Source organism: Zeugodacus cucurbitae, chromosome 2 (assembly GCF_028554725.1).
Source record: "Zeugodacus cucurbitae isolate PBARC_wt_2022May chromosome 2, idZeuCucr1.2, whole genome shotgun sequence".
Classification (NCBI taxonomy): Eukaryota; Metazoa; Arthropoda; class Insecta; order Diptera; family Tephritidae; genus Zeugodacus; species Zeugodacus cucurbitae.
Window position 1 is genome coordinate 44,232 of NC_071667.1, and position 16,298 is coordinate 60,529.

Sequence of the window (16,298 nt, forward strand, 5' to 3'; positions counted from 1 at the left end):
TACAAATTATTTTGAATTGGATTTCTAATCTCATATAACTAGTAATGAGACCCCCGTATTTTTATGTACATACATATACAGTGGAACTTCTCTAACTCAAATCACCATAATCCATAAAAAACTTCGAGTTAGAGAGACTTCGAGCTACAGAAATTTTCATTAAAACATAAATTTTTCAAAAAGCTGTAAAATATAAATTTACCCACAGGTTTAGTTATTTACTTCGCAAAAAGTTTTATTTAAATACATTAAAACATGTATTCTGTAATTTTGTTTGTTGACTGGCTATCGACGTCTGTATCCCAGATTTTGTTGCATGATTTATGAAATCCATTAGAGTAATTCGATTTATGGAAACAAATTTGTATGAAATTTGATTTCTAAACGCTATTGCCAATTCAAAAGTACGAGTTATGGAGATCTTCGACTTATAGAAGTTCGAGTTATGGAAGTTCCACTGTATATACAGTGTCGGACAAAACTCATTGGACTAACTCGAGTCTCAGACATATTCCGTCATAACTTTTTACATGGATGCATTAGAAGAATATTTTTTTTTTAAGAAAGATCGCATATTCTATATTAAGAAACAATTCAATTTTATTTTTCAACTTTTATGTACAATTTTTAACTTATAAGTTATAAGACTCATGTCAACATTAATTTTTAGTATTTTCGTTTGGAATTAAAAAAATAATCAAATTTTCAAAATATCATACATATATTGAAATCATTTAAATATTTTAAATTATTTGTAGTATCATATACATTAGTTATCCGACAGGGTAGCTAAATACTTAGGCAAATACACCCAAATATCTACTTATGTAATGTATGTATATATGAACATACATATTTATGCACACTCAACAAAAGTAATATTTAATAGTTAATAAATAGATAGACTCACAGTATATTTTCAATATACTTTATGCAGTCATGTATAACTGACGTGTCTGTTGGAGCAAGTTGAAAATAAATTAGCATTTAAACGCATATAAAAATAAAAGTATCAAAATGTCAACTAATTTTTCAATTAATGGCAAAATTTACAATAGTAAGTACAATTAATGTAATAATGTCGAACACAATTTCAATTGTCAATTTATTTAATCATAAATTTACGCAGTTACCCTATCCAGTCTACCAGCGGATATAACTTTAAATACTTTTATTCGTGAACATGCGGGACTCACAGGTACAAAATATATGTGCCAAGAGGGCGGTTGCGGTGTATGTATTTGCGTTGTTACGGGAAAACATCCGATTACTGGAAATATACGAACATGGACTGTCAACTCTGTAAGTTGAAGTTAAATTATTATAATATTCATATCAACTATTTAGCGAATTAAAAGGTTCCTTATTACATTTAAAGTGTTTGACATTGCTGAATACGTGCAGAGATTGGGACATAACAACTACGGAAGGCATTGGTAATAAGAATGTTGGCTACCATCCGATTCAGACACGTTTGGCCAAAATGAATGGCACTCAATGTGGTTTCTGTTCGCCTGGATTCGTAATGAATATGTATGGTTTATTGAAATCTAAGGGTGGCAATGTTACTATGAAAGAGGTGGAAAACTCTTTCGGAGGCAACATTTGTCGCTGTACTGGATACCGACCTATATTAGACTCTATGAAGTCTTTTGCAGTCGATAGCACAATTGCAGTTCCTACAGAGTGTCAGGATATTGAAGACATCAATAATATAGTATGTACTAAGTCTTCAAACCTGTGCCAAGGTTCTTGTACCCGATCGTCAATAAAATATAAGGACGGTTGTCATTGGTCTTGGCCCAAGTCAATCGCTGAAGTCTTCTCATCTATCGAAAAATTACAAAATAACAAATATATATTGGTTGCTGGTAATACTGCTACTGGTGTTTTCCGACGTGATCCCTCTATTAACACATTTATCGATGTCAATGGTGTAGCTAAACTTAGACAACACAGTATTACTCCAAAAGCCATTACATTAGGCGGTAACTTAAGTTTAACAGATACAATGTCAATATTTGAGGAGGCAGCTAACATGAAAGGATATGAATATTGTGAGCAACTGTGGAAGCACTTTGATTTGATTGCAAATATACCAGTACGAAATGTGAGTACATCATTTTAACATTAAATATATTTATGACTGAAATTCTAATACACAATTATCGTTATGTTTATAAAATAATTAAAATATCAATATTTTTTTTCAGATGGGTACCTTAGCAGGTAATCTTATCATGAAGTACTATCATAAAGATTTTCCATCCGATGTATACATCGTATTTGAAGCACTAAATGCTCAAGTGGTACTTCAAGAAAATGCTGTGGAAGAAAAAACACTTATTAACATGCAAAGATATTCCAGGAAAAAACACAATTACTGGTGATGAACCAGTAATTGGAAAACGAAGAATTATTTGTAAGTGGTACAATTAAATATCACAATCAACCAATCGGATTAATAGTAGCAGAGTCAAATGCCACTGCTAACGTTTCAGCTGTTAGTTAGTTAGTAAAAATCACTTATGATTGCAAAGAAGTTGAAGTTTTACCCACTCTTCATGATGTTATCAACAGTGGCTGCTCTGATAGAATCAATCATACGGTTAAGTCACTTATAGAAAATCTAAATGTTGAAGAAAAATATGATGTACGTGGCTCGGGAAAATTGGATTTGGGCCTGCAATACCATTTTTTCTTGGAACCACATACCGCCGTAGTTATTCCTTTTGAAGGTGGATTGGAGGAAAAATTGCTATGAATTTACTGATAATTACAAATTAGATGGATTTATGATTATAACTGATTCACCCAGTAACACACCCTGCCGAGGGCCTGGTTCCGTCGAAGGAATTGCAATGATTGAAAACGTTATCGAACATATTTCTTTTGAAACAGGACTAGACCCAGTCGACGTACGTAAAGCTAATTTAATTCCTGGTCATAAAATGGATCAAATGATAGAACACTTTATACAATCAACTCATTACAAAATGCGAAAGCAGAAAGTTAAAACCTTTAATGAGAATAATCGCTGGCGAAAGAAAGGTCTGGGAATCACCATCATGGAGTACCACATTGGCTACTTTGGACAATTCCCTGCTACTTTAGCCATTTATCATCGTGATGGCACAGTAGTCATTTCACATGGTGGTATTGAAATGGGTCAAGGTATGAATACGAAAATTGAAGAATTAGCGTCTCTTCAATTAGGAATACCAGTGAATATGATTCGATTCGAAGGTAGTAATACTATTAATGGTGCTAATGGCATTGTGACGGGAGGATCTATTGGCAGCAAAACACTCTGCTATGTAAATACTTTCTGAGTAAAGCAATTGTATATTCTTAATCTCATATGTATATGTTTTTGGCGGTTCGCAAATGCTGCAATACAATTAATGAACGTTTAAAAAATGTACGGGAATCCCTTAAAAATCCGTCATGGTTAGAAATAATACAAACAGCTTACAATAAACACATTAGTTTGATTGTAAGCGAAGATTGTAAGGCCAACGACATGGATCCCTATACTGTTTGTGCTCTAGGTCTAGTTGAAGTGGAAGTCGACATACTTACCGGAAATTATCATCTTACTCGGGTGGATATTTTGGAAAATGCTGGTGAGAGTCTGAATCCAAATGTAGATATTGGACAAATTGAGGGAGCATTCATGATGGGTATCGGCTATTGGACTTCTGAAGAAATAGTTGTTGATAAAAATACTGGGGAACTGCAGACCAACTGTACATGGAACTATAAACCCCCCGGAGCTAAAGACATGCCAATAGATTTTCGCATTGAGATGTTAGCCGGCAGCCCAAACGTAGCTGGCTTTATGCGATCTAAGGGTATATTAATTGTTTATTTATACGTTGGCATATACTTTTAAAGATATATTTATAATTTTAGCAACTGGTGAGCCAGCAATTTGTTTGGGAATAGCTGTAGGTTTTGCTTTACAGGAGGCCTTACAGTCTTCCCGTTCGGATGCTGGTTTATCGAAAAAGTGGATACCGTTAACTGCGCCTATGACGCCAGAGCGAGTTTTGTTACATTCAGGTACCGATTACAGCATGTTGCATCTGAATTATACTTAATTGCACAAATTAATAAGAAATTCGATTGAATCATCACAACTCGTTGAACCTCAAAGAGGTTTACAAAATGTATCATATTAAAATAAAATTACCTACGGATATATAAGAACAAACTATTGAACAAATGTTTTTTAATATATTATAATGTTTATAGGCACATACATACATATGTAATTTAATGTAAATGTATTATCTATAATATAAAAATGAATCGCAAAATGTGGGAAAATTAGAAAAATTGCCTGAAAAAGTCTTAAATCCACAATTTTCTAATCACCCATACAAACAATCTGTGTCGTTAGTTTCGAAAAAAGTCGAGAAGGGCCAAACCGATCTGGCTAATTTTTGTTTTGAAATATTTATGGAGGGACAGGAAAGGATTAGAAAATAAGTATATATCGAAAAATTGTGAGGAAGATAACAAGAAGATGATTTTATTTGAATTGATAACAAAATTATAAAAAATAACACAAAACAAAAAATAATAATATTTTGAAAGTTGTCATTGTTGCTTTGTTAAAATATTTTTATCATTGTTCAATTGTACATTTTATACTCTCGCAATTTATTGATGTAATTTTATTACACACAATTTGAAATAAAGTCCAATAGAATAACGAAAATCAGCAAATATAGTACATGAGGGTTGAGGTAATTCCTGAACCGATTTCACTCATTTTCAACGCTCAGTTATAATGGGAATAGGGGCAACTTGGCACCTGTTAGTAGGCAGACAAACGGCACATTCGGCCTTGAAATTACTCCTAAATTGCAAATGAACGAAACACCAGACAAAAAGAAGATTTTCCAGATATTCAAGTCGCAGGAGGTACTGCACAGGACTTTAAAAGATTTACGCGGCAACGAAAATATTTTTCTTGAAGCAATGATTCTGTTGGCAGGTGATTTTCGCCAGACTATTCCTGGATCAACTGTTGCTGACGAACTAATCACATTCCTAAAATCATCTAATTTGTGGCGACACATAAAGAATCGCCAATCAACAAATAACATACGAGTGTTTTTCCAACAATATCATACTGCGATTGTAGAAGCAGTTGGAAATGGTAGGGTCGCAGTTGACACCTCGATGGATTAAAAACATTTCCAACAGATTTCTGTCACTTCATTGACTCGAAAGAGAAGTTTTCCTGACATGAAACCTCAATATGAGAACTATAAATGACTGATTGAATGACCTATATTGGTGGTAAAAAAAAAGAAATCGATGATCTTAATGCGACAATTTAGAATTTCGGTCCAAGAGAGTTGACACAACTACAAACCAGGATGACGTATTCAATTATCCCACAGACTATTTTAAATTGCTGGACTATCCCCACTCACTTGCAATTAAAAGTAGTGTGAGTTGACATCATGCTGCGTAACATAAATCAACATCAAACTTTGCAAAAGAACAAGACTGGCTGTGAAGAAGGTAATCAATATCGTCACCAAAGCCAAGATAAAGCCAACTATGAAATTTGGTCATTTGTTACTTTCTCCAATATACGATTAAAAAATCAAAGTTTTACTAATTATGATGATTTACTCTTAACACAGATCTACAATAATGTCTATCAATCATTTTAAAATTTATCGGCTATAAAGTTTTCGTCTTTATGCGTAAGAATTTTTTCTCTGCATTGAAAGATTTACTAATTTAATGTATACCTTAGCCACAAAAACGTGTGGCCGGGTCTGCGAGTATTAAAATAAAAATACCTATTGAACAAACGTTTTTTTAGATATTATAATATTTATAGGCACATGTATACATATGTTCTGAGGACCATAATTGCGTAAAATTGTCCTCTCGAAAACTCCTAGTGTCGTTTTATCTGATATTGACATCGTCCAAGCTTCTATACCATAAAGCAGGACGGGAATGATAAGCGACTTGTAGAGTTTGATTTTGGTTCGTCGAGAGAGGACTTTACTTTTCAATTGCCTACTCAGTCCAACGTAGCACCTGTTGGCAAGAGTGATTCTGCGCTGGATTTCGAGGCTGGTGTTGTTGATGCTGGTTCTCAGGTATACGAAATTATCTACGACTTCGAAGTTATGAAAAGTCAACAGTGACGTGGGAGCCAAGATGCGAATGCGCTGACTGTTTGTTTGATGACAGGAGATATTTCGTCTTGTCTTCATTTACCTAAAGACCCATTCTCTTCGCTTCCTTATCCAGGCGGGAAAAAACAGAACTAACGTCGCGCGATTTTTGATATTGATATCATCGTCGTACACTGATGCCACGCCCATTTTCCATTCTTTCTGCTCTTTCGTCTGTAAAATTTAGTGTTTCTGATGTTTTTCGTTAGTGAGCTAACGCACTTTTAGTAATTTTCAACCTAACCTTTGTATGGAAGGTGGGCGTTGTTATTATACGATTATATCAATTTTATAACTTCTTATCAATTTTCCCAAGAAACATGTGTAGCAAGTTTCGTCAAGATATCTCTATTTTCACTCGTCTCATCATTTTGATCTATATAATCCTATATCTAACTCGTTAAGTTTTATGACATACAAACAACCGTTATGTGAACAAAACTATAATAGTCTCTTAGAAACTTTTGTTGCGAGAGTATAAAAATAAAGAAAAACAAGTAAGGAAGGGCTAAGTTCGGTTCTGGCCGAACCTTTTATACTCTCGCAATTTATTTATTTAATATTATATAATACACAATTTGACCCACATATTCATCATATATATCGTATATAGTCCATTGAATGTTGGAAACCCTAATACTATGTTAGAAGCACCGAGGCCCCCATGTTCGATATATGGAGCCTTGAAAACCTCTGGTCCGATTTCGGCGATTGTTAGAAATGGGCTACACACTATAAATGCAAAGTTCTGTTCCGATATCTTCACTAGTGCTTATTATAAACCCAAACCCTCCTCCCGCCCAACCGACGCGTGGGGCGTAGTCCGCATACAAGCGGAATTTACCGAGTCTAGAAAGGCAAGAGATTTTTAAGCGTCCAGTTCTCAAACTGCTCGACTACAGAAAGAAACATTTCAACAGCTGAGATTTAAAAATTTATAAAAACAAAAAGTTAAAAATTTCTGAAGATTACTTATTAAGAGAAGACAAAATAGTTTTTTTGATGCTAAATATTGAGTCAGATGGATCAAATGTGCTGGAATGGGAATTAAAATCCTGACATATTCGGCGGAATGGTTCGTTTAACTCAAAATTTGTTCTAGAAATTTTTAGAAGTAATGGTCTAAACTGCCTAGCTGAACGCAATGGGACATTAAACTTAATATCAGACAAAAATAATGAACTGCAAACTAAAACATTCAGAAGTTTTACTATATTACGAATATTATACCTAGCATTTCTCTGCGACTAGTGAGTGTAGGAAGATTTATAAGTTTTAAACGACAAGTATACGGGGGAAGATTCAATCTTGAATCCCAATGTAAGTGGCCTAAAGCAAAAAGTAAAAATTGTTTTTGAACGGATTCTAGCTTATCAGAATGGGATTGGTAATTAGGATTCCATACCACAGAACCATACACCAATATAGGCCTTACCAATGTTGTAAAAAGAATTTTAGTAATATACGGATCACTAAATTCTTTAGACCAACGTTTAACAAAGCTAAGAGCACCTTTAGCTTTTAAGACTATTGAATTTACATGAGAATTAAAATTTAGTTTAGGGTCCATAGTAACTCCTAAATCAACAAAGCTAAAAACTTGCTCTAAACTGAAGTTATTTATTACATAGGGAGAAGGATCAATAGTTCTACGGGAAAAGCACACCGTTTAACATTTTTTAAGATTCAGTGGCATATCATTTTAGTGACACCAATTAACTAAATTATTTAAATCCGATTGTAACTCAGTCCTTTCGTTTTAGCTATCCCCCTATAGTTCTCAACAGATGATCTAACTCCACTTTTATGCAAAGGTATTATAAAAGAGTTTTTCCACATTGACGGAAAAATACCTTTTTTAAGAGTTAAGGGAAGATAGATATATTTGGCACAATTTTTAAGGAAGCTTGAGGGAATCAAATCATGGCCATATTTAAACGAATTTTTTAACGTAACTAAATAATTTAAGATATCTGTTTCAGAAATAATTGGTGTATTAATTACAGTACTCGGACATAACACTTGATGATATGGCACATTCATAGGGGAGCTTGAACAACAATTGGATTTGAAGAATTCTGCAAACATATTAGACATATTATAATTGTCACATGACATGGTTGATTTATATTTCATCGCGGACGGAAAATTAAATATCATACGTTTGGATTTAACGAAATCATAAAAAAAATTTCGGATTACGAATAATATTATTTTTTACTTTGATTATATAGTTTTTATAAAATTTTTTGTTAATTTCCGCAAACTGTCGACGCATTTATTTAAAATATTTTAAATAGTCAACAAGAGCTCCAGTTTTTTTATAAAGTTTAAAAGCTCGAGCTTTTTTATTTTTTTTAATTTACGTAGCTCATTCGCATACCACAAATTAGAGCTTTTTCTTTGGGTAATAAAACATTTCGGAACAAATCTTTCAAAAAGATTAAAAATTGTTTTATTAAAATGTGATACATTTAATTTAATATTACCACTGTAATCAGGCCAAGTCAATTTAGAAGTTCACAATTAATATTTTTGAAGTTAGCTTTCGCAAAGTTGAACCGAGACAAAAGTCCTGTTTATTGTAAACAAGTAAACAAGGCAGGGTGATAAGAGTCCTCTGGCAAAACTAAAGGATCATACCGGACCACAGAAAATGTTGAAGTATTATCTACATAAACCAAATCTAAGAATTTACCAAACTTGTTCGGAATTAAGTTAATTTGGTTAAGACCCATCTCAGACAATTCTTCCAAAAACTCATTAAAGCTTAAACGAGTGCAAAGAGGGGTAATGCAATCGTCAACAGATTTCCAAGATACACACGGTAAATTGAAATCGCCTAAAACAATTATGTAATCAGTATTCTTCGAATTCACGCACGAAAGCACCGGGTGGTATATAGGAAGTAGGCGTGGTTGTGAACCGATTTGGATGTTATGAACCGAATTTCATTGAAATTGGTCGAGAAATTTCGGAAATATGTTTTTGACCCATAAGTGGGCGGAACCACACCCATTTAAAATTTTGTATACCATTTGGAGTGCAGTTCTTCTGTACCTTCTTTATACTGAAATTTAAGATTTCTGGTGATTTTTTTACTGAATTAAAGCATTTTCAGAAGTTTTCAACATAACCTTTGTATGGAAGGTGGGCGTTGTTATCATCCGATTTATTGATGTATAAGGCAGTATCTAATAGAAACGACTCTAGAAAGTCTCCTTGATATGGCTTTGGTAGTTTACCAGACAAAAAACTTAGTAATGGGTGAGGGCACGCCCACTTCCCCAAAAAAATTGCATCCACACATGCCCCTTCATGGTACCAAATTTTCACCATTTTGTGGGCGTGGCAGTGGTCCGATTTTGCCCATCTTCGAAAGCAACCTTCCTATGGTGCCAAGAAACACGTTTGCCATCAATATATCTTAAATTTTTTTCCCAAGTTACAGCTCTCTTAGCAACTTTGTTGCGAGAGTATAAAAATTACTTGTTACCATGCAACACCACGTAAACTCCATTTTGAGAAGTTGAAGTGAAAATATAAAATTTAACAACCTGCCACCAAAGATTCTACCATACCCTTCATAAAATCGAATTTCTAACGTTGACTTCAAAAGTTAAAAACAACATCATATGCCTTTCCAAATTCACAATATTTCTCAGTGAAGTTATGTATGTATACATGTCCATATACTATGTACATGTGTATGTATGCGTATCATTAATATTGACTCTTGTGCGTCATAAAGAGAAATAAAGTACATATGTATGTTTATTAATTGGTATGTATTTCTTTGGTGAGATCTTACGAGATTATATGATTCTAATAATATGAATTTCGAAATTCGAAGTCTTGAAACCTAACTTCGAAAAGCGGAGAAATTGTTTCTTTTCATGTCTCACTCTTCCCCATTCATTTTCAATGAAAATTCTAGTAATTACGAAAATTAATCCTATAAAATTGAAGACATCTCAATGAAATTGGAACGGTCTAATGTTTTGAATTTAATACCCGAAGCAGAAAATAGTAATTCATTTGTAACATGCAACTCCAATCCAAAATAAATATTTTGTGAGCATTCAAATACAAAGATACATATAATGAGAACGTAAAACATTGTGTGCAGAGAACGTACGGTCTATCATTTCATGTTCTCTGATAAAAGAACTGCATACATACATATGTGGTCGACGTACACACTATATTTTCGAACATAGTAGGGTGCCTCTATTCGGACACTTCAAACAATACCCTGTTAATCATAATATTTACTTTTATTTCGACGTTTTGTCAAATAACGTTATATTTGTGTGCTCTGATTTTTATTTCTTCATAGAAAATGTTTCAGATTAAACGCTTACTCACAGCTATGTCCAAATAAGCTGTATGTCAAGTTGCTAATTCAGTTAATTTTAGTCAAAACGTTAATTCATTTAAGTTAAGTCGAATTATATCGCAAATATATGAATATAGTCAAAATATTAATGATGATAATCAATTCGAAGATTTTGGTCAAAAAATATAAATGACTGTGGCAACGCTATATCTGGCTCTCAACATGATATAGAGGTATCGTAATTATTTACAGCTCTTTGCAGATAATTGAAATAAAGAAATACCAAAGCAGCAAGTATTCAGGGTACCTTCGAATTCAGTTCTCTCAGTTTGTTTCTGCAAACTATTTAGAATACATGATAAGAATTGAAAAAGAAAAAAATTGTGTATCGTGATTCTAGTATACTAATGGAAAACTTTTTTTAATTTAGTCCCTTACTTATAACTCTTCTAATAAGAAATTGTATTGGAAGAGTGTAATTCTAAACAATTATTATTTGAAGCCAGTTTGACAGAACGTCCAGGCAGACGAATTTTTGAGTGAAGCAAGTTCTTGTTATTGACCTTTATTTGACATTTATAAATAAGAGCGGTAGCAGAACGTTTTGCAGAAAAGCTAGTTTGTCAGCCGTCTGCAGCCGACCATTTATTCATATTGGTGCGTACGCGAAGTTTAAGGCAGTCACTTTCCAACTATCAGCAAGGTAAGATTTTACTTTGGAAATATATTAACTATAAAATTAACGAGTGATATAAAAAGAAATAATTGTGTACATATATACTTAATTAAAATGTGTACTTGTGGTTTACACAATTATATTATTTTATATAAAATTCATATAGACGTATTTTCATTCCTAAATGTGATATATTTTAGTATTTTGTAACTAATGCAAGATATTTTCATAAAATATGATGTTTAATATTATGAAATACTAGTGAGATATCTTAAAGAAAATGTGTTTAATGAAACGTGCTTTGCAGAGCTTTGCTACTAAATATGGATGACAAGAAAAATAACTTCGTTCCAATTTGAAAGTTTACCTGAAGTAAAATTTAAGAATTTACAACACCTTACCTCATATGCAAACATATATAATCACTCAATTATCACTTCGAAGATTTTCTAATTTCTAAACTTTTATATAGGTAATCTAATTTTCCGGTCCGCACGAACTTACTATTAAATATTTCCGATATTCGAAGAGTGCACTGTTTTCAATAAATGGTATTAATATTCAGTTTGTTTTGGATATGTGGATATGTCTTTAAAGTGGTACAAGCGCTCCTTTTTTATGTTTATGCAATTCCAAGATTTGATGAATGGAGGGATATTTGACATATGTATGTATATCTCGTTAAGTTGTAGGAATTGCAAAAATAATTTAGTCGAAAAAAAACTCTTATAAACAAAGGAGATAAAGCAAAATAAAGATACGTAATTGGTTTTATATTAGGTACGTCTCACAAGGTGCCACATGCATTTTTAAATTAATGAAAATAGATGAAATAAATTTATTGATTATCAGTATTATAATGAGCGAACGCATTTAGTTCGTAATACATTATTTTGTGACGCGCTAAATCTAGACAGCAGCCCTACAACTATTCTAGCAGTAGTTTACCTTGTTATCTCTAATTTCGTTTCCATCGATAACATAATGACCTGTGCACCTATCGCAGCATTACGGTGTTATTCTGATTTCTATGCTGAAGGGCGTCACCACATTTATTCAACTGTTTGCATCGTTTCATATCCACTATTATTTATTCTGTTAGTATATATTTCAATTTAATTTATTCATATGTTTAAAAATATTTACAACCAAAGATAATATCTAAAATAAAATACTATTTTTGTACCACATACAGCTTTAAAAAATTTGTTAGTACGAATCAATCAAACCAATACAAAATGGCTAATTTAAATACATTAAGAACATTAAATGTAATATTTAAATATTGGAATGACAAATTGTCATGAAGAAATTGCGGAAATACGGCAACATGTAGAAGTTTAGATTTTTTAGTCAGTGCAGTGTATTTAATATATATTTATGTACATACATAGGAAAAAATATGACATAACTTATGTTGATTACAACTCAATATTAAACACAAACACATCTTATTATGCGATAAGAAGATGGAGTACGTCGATCCGCATTATTATAGCTAGCGACAAGTTCTCATTACATGTCAAATCCATTCAATAGTCAGTAATATTGTAGATCGGAACAAAATGTTGCGAAGACAACTTTCCTTTCGAATGGAGGATCAGGAAAGTTTAGAGAGTTCTGAAAATTTTCATATGAATTTATCGTTTTCCAATTCCAGATGAATCGGCGATTTTCTCGAGTAGAGTCCGGTGCGGACTTAAAAGATTTCTTTGACCGTGGTGACATTGCATCCAGAGAAAATCGATGGAATTTTGAAATAGCATGGGAGGTGGCTAATAAAGTTGGAGGTATCTACACAGTCATACGCTCCAAAGCATATGTCTCTACAGAAGAAATGGGTGAGCAGCTATGTCTCATGGGTCCTTACAAAGAGCATTGTGCACGCACAGAAATGGAGGATATAGAATTTCCACGCGGTAATCCACTGCTAGATGCAGTAAATACTATGAGAACGCGGGGTTATAAAATACATACAGGTCGTTGGTTGGTCGACGGTAACCCGCAACTCATATTATTTGATATCGGGTCAGGTGCATGGAAATTAGATCAATTCAAATCAGAGTTATGGGAAAAGTGTCATGTTGGTAAGAAGTTTATACGAATTAATAAATATCAATATTTTCATACATTTTAAAATAAAACTTAGGTGTACCACATTTAGATGTTGAGACAAACGATGCGATTATATTAGGCTTTATGATTGCTGAATTTCTTGAAGAGGTTGGTATATACATTTTAACTTGTTGCCTTAGTATAACAAGGTTTTAACTCACATTTGTGTTTAAGGTTTTCCTATAGTGATTTTTTCAAAGCCTTGCTGTAATTGTTAACATAATATGTAGTTAATTATAATGCTATAATATATGAATTGAGTTGTGGAATATGTTGGGGAAATTTTGTTTTAAAATTAATGTTAGATTAGAATTTTATTTTTAAGGCAAACGTAAACATATATTAAATAAATAATCAATGATTTGATTGCTATGTTTTTAGTTTCGAAATCGTGCTTTAGAATATTCTAGTAACCATGAACTACAAACCCCTAGAATAGTAGCACATTTTCATGAATGGCAAGCGGGTGTTGGCTTGATCGCGTTACGGACTCGACATGTAGAAATTGCTACAGTTTTCACAACACACGCTACACTCTTAGGCCGTTACCTGTGTGCTGGTAATACAGATTTCTATAACAATTTGGATAAGTTTGCAGTAGATGAAGAAGCGGGAAAACGACAAATTTACCACCGATATTGTATTGAAAGAGCCGCAACTCACTTATCTCATGTGTTTACGACAGTATCTGAAATTACGGGATATGAAGCAGAGCATTTACTGAAGCGAAAACCGGATATCATAACTCCGAATGGTCTGAATGTTAAAAAATTTTCCGCCATACACGAATTTCAAAATTTGCATGCAGTTGCGAAAGAAAAAATAAATGAATTCGTTCGGGGACATTTTTATGGGTATGTACATTTATTTCAATTGTTTCTGTACATAAAAAGTTTTAATTATTTATAAATTTATAGACATATGGATTTTGATTTAGATAAGACGCTTTATTTTTTTATTGCTGGACGCTATGAATTCGGAAATAAAGGGGCTGATATATTTATAGAATCGTTGGCTCGGCTCAATGCCATGCTAAAACACGAAAAGCCTGATACGACTGTTGTCGCGTTCCTCATTTTTCCGACCAAAGTAAATAATTTTAATGTTGATTCCCTACGTGGGCACGCAGTTATTAAACAATTGCGCGATACCATCAACAACGTGCAAAATTCTATTGGGAAACGTATGTTTGATTCTTGCGTAAAAGGCCATATTCCTAGCCCAGATGAACTTCTTACTAAGGATGATTTAGTTAAAATTAAGCGATGTATGTTCGCGATGCAGAGAGATTCAATGCCACCTGTAACAACGCACAATATAGTAAGATAGATATATCGTAAAAACATTACACTATACATTAATTTTATTCATTGCTATTTAGGTTGATGACTGGAATGATCCTGTTTTGAGCGCTATTCGCCGCTGTAATTTATTTAACTCGGTACATGATAGGGTGAAAATGGTTTTCCATCCAGAGTTTTTAACTTCTACAAACCCTCTTTTTGGCATTGATTATGAAGAATTTGTACGTGGCTGCCATTTAGGAGTATTTCCTTCGTACTATGAACCTTGGGGATACACTCCAGCAGAGTGTACAGTGATGGGTATCCCAAGTATAACTACAAACTTGTCTGGCTTTGGTTGTTTTATGAACGAGCATATTTGTGACCCGAAGTCATACGGTATATATATTGTTGATCGTCGATACATTGGATTAGAGAACAGTGTTCAACAACTTTCGGGATTTATGATGGAGTTTTCAAGATTAAATCGACGACAACGCATAATACAGAGAAATCGTACAGAACGTCTGAGTGATCTTTTAGATTGGAGAACCTTAGGAATTGTAAGTAAAAATAGTATTTAAGTAAAAAAATCCAATACAAAATTTTCTCTACTTTTTTGAAAGTATTACCGCCAAGCTAGAGTTAAGGCACTACAAGCAGTATACCCTGATTATGTGGATGAAGGATCACTGTACAGTTCACGCAGTACACTGAATTTTTCGCGGCCTTTTAGTGAACCACCAAGCCCTACTTCTTCCAGTAATTAGATAATATAATATGAAGAAATATTTAAAAACTTAATTGATTGACATTTTTCTCAGGACACACAACACCTGCTCCATCAGTACATGGCTCTGACGATGAAGATTCCGTAGATGATGAAAAAGAATTGAAGGAATTGGGAATTAAGTAAAAGCAATTTCAATTGTAGACTAACTTACATATATGGCAAATTCATATTAACAAATTTAGAAAGTTTTTAAATGCAGTTGATATTAATTTTTATGTATACAATAGAGACTTAAATTATGTTATAGTTTTAAGTAATTTCAATGGAAGCATACTCAACAATCCGTAAAACCTCATTAGCCACAATAAACATAAGCTGTGTTTGGAAATTAATGACGATCAAATTGTATTTGCTGCCTATTCTGAGCATTCATAAATCCGAATAGAGTTGGAAAGAAAATACAAATGTATATAGTTCTAAAATGCATTTTCCTATTAGGCATCACTTTTGATAGTGATAATTTTTTTAAGTCTATATATTTTTCTTCTTAAATTAGAAAACAAACTATGTATATCTTCATTTGACATGTATGTTGCCATTGATTTAACCCTTACTAAAGTGTATTCAACAAAGTGAACTAAGTATATGACATTTCATTTTTTTTTACCCGAATTTGACATGTTTGTTGCCATTGATTTAACCCTTACATTTATTCAAAAATTCAAATTTAAATTAATAAAAGAAAATGCCGAATACTTTCTGCTTATGCAAAACAACTCATGTAAGCAATTTACTAATGTTTTGTGCTCCAACTGACAAATTGCAAACAATTTTATCAATATATATTATATTGTTCAAGATAAAAAAGACGGGTTAATGTAAACAAATACATGAATTGTTTACTATTTTATTGTCAAAAACGGGTATGTCAAATACT

At 32.8% G+C, this 16,298-nt stretch overlaps 2 protein-coding genes across 2 annotated transcripts; both read left to right on the forward strand.

The window, feature by feature from the left end:
* The first annotated feature begins 644 nt into the window (after positions 1-644).
* Positions 645-4,712, forward strand: LOC105208446 (uncharacterized). The gene is given in 9 exon segments (XM_054233463.1): positions 645-1,057; positions 1,130-1,302; positions 1,379-2,110; positions 2,214-2,355; positions 2,357-2,408; positions 2,410-2,758; positions 2,760-3,317; positions 3,377-3,854; positions 3,916-4,712. Coding segments are annotated over 9 exon segments (2,712 nt in total). The 5' UTR covers positions 645-1,017; the 3' UTR covers positions 4,104-4,712.
* A 6,150-nt stretch (positions 4,713-10,862) lies between these two features.
* LOC105208445 (glycogen [starch] synthase) lies at positions 10,863-15,753 on the forward strand. The gene is made up of 8 exons (XM_011178302.3): positions 10,863-11,257; positions 12,891-13,317; positions 13,380-13,453; positions 13,727-14,199; positions 14,263-14,665; positions 14,727-15,191; positions 15,255-15,390; positions 15,453-15,753. The coding sequence occupies exons 2-8, from the start codon at positions 12,891-12,893 to the stop codon at positions 15,542-15,544; spliced, it is 2,070 nt and encodes a 689-aa protein (XP_011176604.1). The 5' UTR covers positions 10,863-11,257; the 3' UTR covers positions 15,545-15,753.
* The last annotated feature ends 545 nt before the right edge of the window (positions 15,754-16,298 follow it).